The sequence below is a fragment of the Catharus ustulatus genome, chromosome 18 (assembly GCF_009819885.2).
Source record: "Catharus ustulatus isolate bCatUst1 chromosome 18, bCatUst1.pri.v2, whole genome shotgun sequence".
NCBI lineage: Eukaryota > Metazoa > Chordata > Aves > Passeriformes > Turdidae > Catharus > Catharus ustulatus.
In genome coordinates, this window is record NC_046238.1 from 3,495,564 (window position 1) to 3,499,890 (window position 4,327).

General features: G+C 59.7%; 1 protein-coding gene across 2 annotated transcripts; it reads right to left on the reverse strand.

The window, feature by feature from the left end:
- Window positions 1-957: 957 nt before the first annotated feature.
- Window positions 958-3,408, reverse strand: PHETA1 (PH domain containing endocytic trafficking adaptor 1). 2 transcript variants are annotated; one of them, XM_033075805.1, is made up of 2 exons: window positions 3,246-3,408; window positions 958-2,740 (listed from the first exon to the last, which is right to left on the reverse strand). In XM_033075805.1, exon 2 carries the CDS (start codon window positions 2,727-2,729, stop codon window positions 1,962-1,964), a length of 768 nt encoding a protein of 255 aa, XP_032931696.1. In that variant the 5' UTR covers window positions 2,730-2,740; window positions 3,246-3,408; the 3' UTR covers window positions 958-1,961. The 2 variants fall into 2 exon arrangements, with proteins under 2 accessions (XP_032931696.1, XP_032931695.1); XM_033075804.1 differs by having other exon boundaries at window positions 3,235-3,408.
- Window positions 3,409-4,327: the final 919 nt, after the last annotated feature.

The following is a 4,327-nucleotide window of genomic DNA, read 5'->3' on the forward strand; positions in this document are numbered from 1 at the left end:
TTGGTTTATGATAAAATCATAATTTCCTGGAATGGTTTGGGTTAGAAGAGACCATAAGGATCATCTTATTCCAACCCTCTGCCATGGACAGGGACACCTTCTACTAGACCAGGTTGCCCAAAGCCCTGTCCAGCCTGGCACCATGCCCCAGCACGGCTCTCGTTCGGAGCCGATCATCGCTGGGCGAGTCGGCAGCTTCTGACACAAGACAGGGCTGTTTGTGTCTGATGAATTAATAAATCCATATGTTGCATATCTGTTTGAGCTTGTTTGTCAGATAACACGTTGAGAAGGACTTATTTCTGATGGATATCTGAACGTCTGGAGAAGCTGGGCCAGCTGCCATGGAAACCAGAATCTTCCCCTGCAGCGAAGGACGGAGCTGCGTGAACCATCTGGGTGCTCCGGGTGCAGCTGCACCCTGGCTGCCCTTGGCACTGCTCCAAATGCCAAATTCCACAGGGAGATTCTCTGCCTGGCCAGGAGCAGGCTCCTCGCTCTGCAAGCTCTCAGTGAGCAGGTGATCCTGGCTGGCTTTGTGCCTCAGTTTCCCCAAGGAACTTCCCAACATCTGCCAGACCCCGTGTTCAAGAGAACCTGGAGATATTCGTGCAGGTGGCATGGGGACATGGGGACATGCTGGCCACTTTCCCAAGGGCAGAGTCACTGGTCCTGTGAACAACCTTGTCAGGGACAGATATTTTATCCTGATTAAGATCCATCTCTGCCATGGGACCACCCTGGTACTGGGTGTCCTGATGTTCCCAGGGTGACCCTATCCCACCTCACCCCATCCCTCCAGGCAGATATGGGGCTCCAGGGCACTGCTGACACAGTCCCTGACCAGCCCCACAGACATGGTGAGAACAGGAGGAGGACTAAAATAAAGCATTAATTCCCATCTGGACTCCCCTCCCTAGGGGCTTAGAGGCACAAACAAGAACCTTGAATTGGAGGGAAATTGTAAAACAACTTTTATTGTAGAAAAATCTTGTGCCTGTCCCAAGGGAGCAAAGGGAGATGGAGCCACCCAGCCCTAAGCCAGGACACCCTGACTGCTCCCACCTGCTCCAGCGTGGGACACCCCACCTCTGGGCCAGCAGCTTGGGTGTCTGTTGTGGAAGTAAGAGAGAAATACAGGCATGAGACGCCAGCTTTGCTCTGGTTTGGCACATGAATCATTCCTCACGCTCTGCTGCTGACACACTCGTTCCCACTTTGCCACCACGAGCGATGCTTCCCCTTAGTGAGCTGGCATGGGGATGATGTGCTGTCCCAAAATATCCACCAGCAAGACAGGGCCTGCAGCTGCTGAATTCCCCCAGGGTCTGACCTTCCCCAAATTCACCATCCAGGCTGCAGGAAGCAATTGCTCCCTGTGTAATGCCCAGGGCTGGGTGTCACCGGCTCCCCGGAGCATGCGGAGCTGCTGCTGCTGTTAAGGAAGGGCTGCACTCACTGATATTTTCATTTCAAACCACATCCTGCTGGAGCAGAGGGATCTGGCAGAGCTCAGCCGACCTCAGCCTTGGGCTGGGCCGGGAGGGGAAGTCAGTAGCCGGCTCTCCACTGTGGAACACCCACACGGGCACTCAGGCGGGTGAGATCCCCTCAAAATCCTCCTCCAAAAGTTGTCAATGCGTGATCCCACTGCCAGAGCATCGAGTGTCCCAGCAGAGGCAGAGCTGTGCTCGATTTCCAAGAGGCCTCAGCCAGTGGCTGGTTTGTAGTTTGCTTGTGCTGAGTGGAGCACCCCACACCCAATGGGGTGCCCATTTCACCATCACAGAGCAGCACTGGTGTCCCTCGGTGCCCAGCCCTCATTAGCACCACAGCAGGGTCCATCATCACCACAGCCAGTTCTGCACACCCCGAGGTGAGGAGGGGACAGGGCCAGCACCAAGGACGACCATGTGCAACCTGCCCCAGCTCCTGGAAAGTTCCCAGGGCTCAGCCACCACTTAGGGCCGGGGGCCACGCTGCTTCAGCTGCCAGTCCTGCCGCAGCCGGGCCACCTCCCTGCTGTACTGCTCGTGGAGGCGGCAGAAGGTGGACGGGCTCTGCCCCACGGCGCTCGCTGCCTCCCCGCTCGACACCCGCCTGCGCGGCGGCAGCGGCGGCGGCCGCGGGTTCTCCTCCTCATCGTGCCCAGCACACCCAGAGGTGTCGGGCAGCCGCTCCGCTGCCAGCACGTTGTTCCACACCGCACAGCCGTTCTCCTTCGGGATGGCGGGCAGAGCCGGCAGCCGCTCCGGCCAATGCTCCAGCCCCGACGGCTTCGGCTTCCAGAGGCCGGGAGGTTCCTGGGTGCCCGCACATCCTCCGGCCAGCCCCCGGCTCATCTCCTGAAGCTGCTTCTCCAGCTCCCGCACCACCAGCCGCATGTAGTCAAAGCTGGCTCGGGACAGCGACTTCACCCACGACTCCATGGCCGCCTGGTTCTCCGCCGCCAGCACGTAGGTGCGGGACTTGGCACCGCCAAAGCGGATGGCGAAGGTGAAGCTCTCGGCTGCATCGCAGAGCTCCACGTTGCATCCCTCCAGCACGATGACGCCCACGGGCTCCCGGCTGTCCCTCTCCTCGAAGTAGAAGAGCATGTTGCCCTTGAGCACGAACCAGCGGCGGTGATAGGCCGTGTGCCGCTCGCCGCGCTTGTACAGGAACCCGGCGTTGTCGGCCGGGGAGTCGCAGGTGGCGTAGAAGGCCAAGCTCCGCTCGTTCAGCTTCATGGCTCCGCGCCCTGCGGGGACAGAGGGTGCTCAGCGCTGCGCCTTAATTGCATGGAAACGAACCATCGGCTTTTTGTTCTTGCTGGCAGCAGCTCTGACGCCCAGGAAATGGAGCTGGTGAATAAATAACCCCGGGATGCTCGGGATAAACCCGCTCCCAGACAAGGTGCTGAGTCTGGAGGATGCCGGGTGGGCTGAGGCTCCCCAGGGCTCACTGGGGACGAGGTTCCCCCCTCTCCCCACCCCCCCCAGCTTTGTGTTTTCCCATGGAGGAGCCCCAGGCAGGGCTTGTCCCGGTGCCTCACGTCACCTGGCACAGGTGACCTTCCCGCCGTGTTTTCCGTGTCGCGCCGCTCCTCCCCACGACACGCAGAGAGGGTTTTGGCCGGCGCCGTGGAGCCGGCTGCCGCTCCAGAGAGCCGTGGCCATGCACCCTGTCACAAGGCCACCTCTCCTCTTGTCCCCTAATCGCTGGTGGCCTCGCCGTGCCAGGCTTTCCACCCACCTGGACTTTACCTCCGGTCTGCGGCGGTCACCAGCATCAACGACACGGGCGTGGCCGTGGTGGCCGTGAGAGCGCTCGATGCGGGGTCGGATGGGGCGAGGGGGCTTTGGGGCACCGCTCCCGCACGGTCACCTTTGTCCTCGGCTCCCACCGGCCCGGCCCGCCCGGCCCCGCGGGCGGAGCGCTGCTCCCGCCCGCCTCCGCCACCGCCCATCCCCGCGGCCGCGGAGGGAGGGAGGGAGGAGCTGGAAAAGCGCTCCGCAGCTCGGCCTCGGGGCAAGGAACTCCTGGCTCGGCCCAAAATCCGCGTCAAATCACGGCTGCGGGCACCGGGGATGAGGATCAGGCAGCACCGGGCAGGGGGAGAGAGATGGGGGCACGCAATGGAAGGTGCAGAGAATATCAACATCCTGGGATGAATGTATGGAAGGACTCAGGAATGTTCACATGTGCGGGAAATTCAGGAGTTTCTGCACAACGTCGCATTTTTGAACAAATTTTGGAGGCAATGAATTGGGATTCTGGGAGCATCTGGCAGGAAACGGGCAGAGGTTGGTGGATAAGGGGGACAACAGAAATCCCACAAGGAGGGCTGGTGGCAGGACATGGATTGGTCCTGTGTGAGTGGGGGATGCTGCAGGGGACCAGGCTGCAAGTCCTGGCTGCTCTCCTCATCTTCCAGCCACGTCCTTGGGCCACAACCGAGTGTGGGGTGGTCTCAGTGCAGAGGGACTGAAGATGAGTGGGTACAAGCCTCCAGTCTGACTTCTGCTCCTACTTGGCCTTCCAGGCTCACAGAACCACCTTGGCAGAGTTGCTGTCTTCACCATGTCCCAGTAAATACCAGCGTCAAGGATTTACACTCCTTATCACTCACTGTCCCTTTCCTCCAGTTTCTTCACCCCCTGCTCTGCTCCACAGCCATGCGTGCATTTTAGCAATCAAGGCATTGGCAACAATTTTACAGCTCCCCATCACGGAAATCCTTTTGTCTCTGATTCTATCACAGGTTGTAGTCCACTCCCCACCCATAGATGCCCTCATTTCCCTGCACAGCTGCTCAGAACTTTGTAATTTTCTGCTTGTGTCAGAG

Excerpts from the sequence above, each read along its gene's own strand:
- PHETA1 (XM_033075805.1), bottom strand. The coding sequence starts at position 2,729 with ATGAAGCTGAACGAGCGGAGCTTGGCCTTCTACGCCACCTGCGACTCC.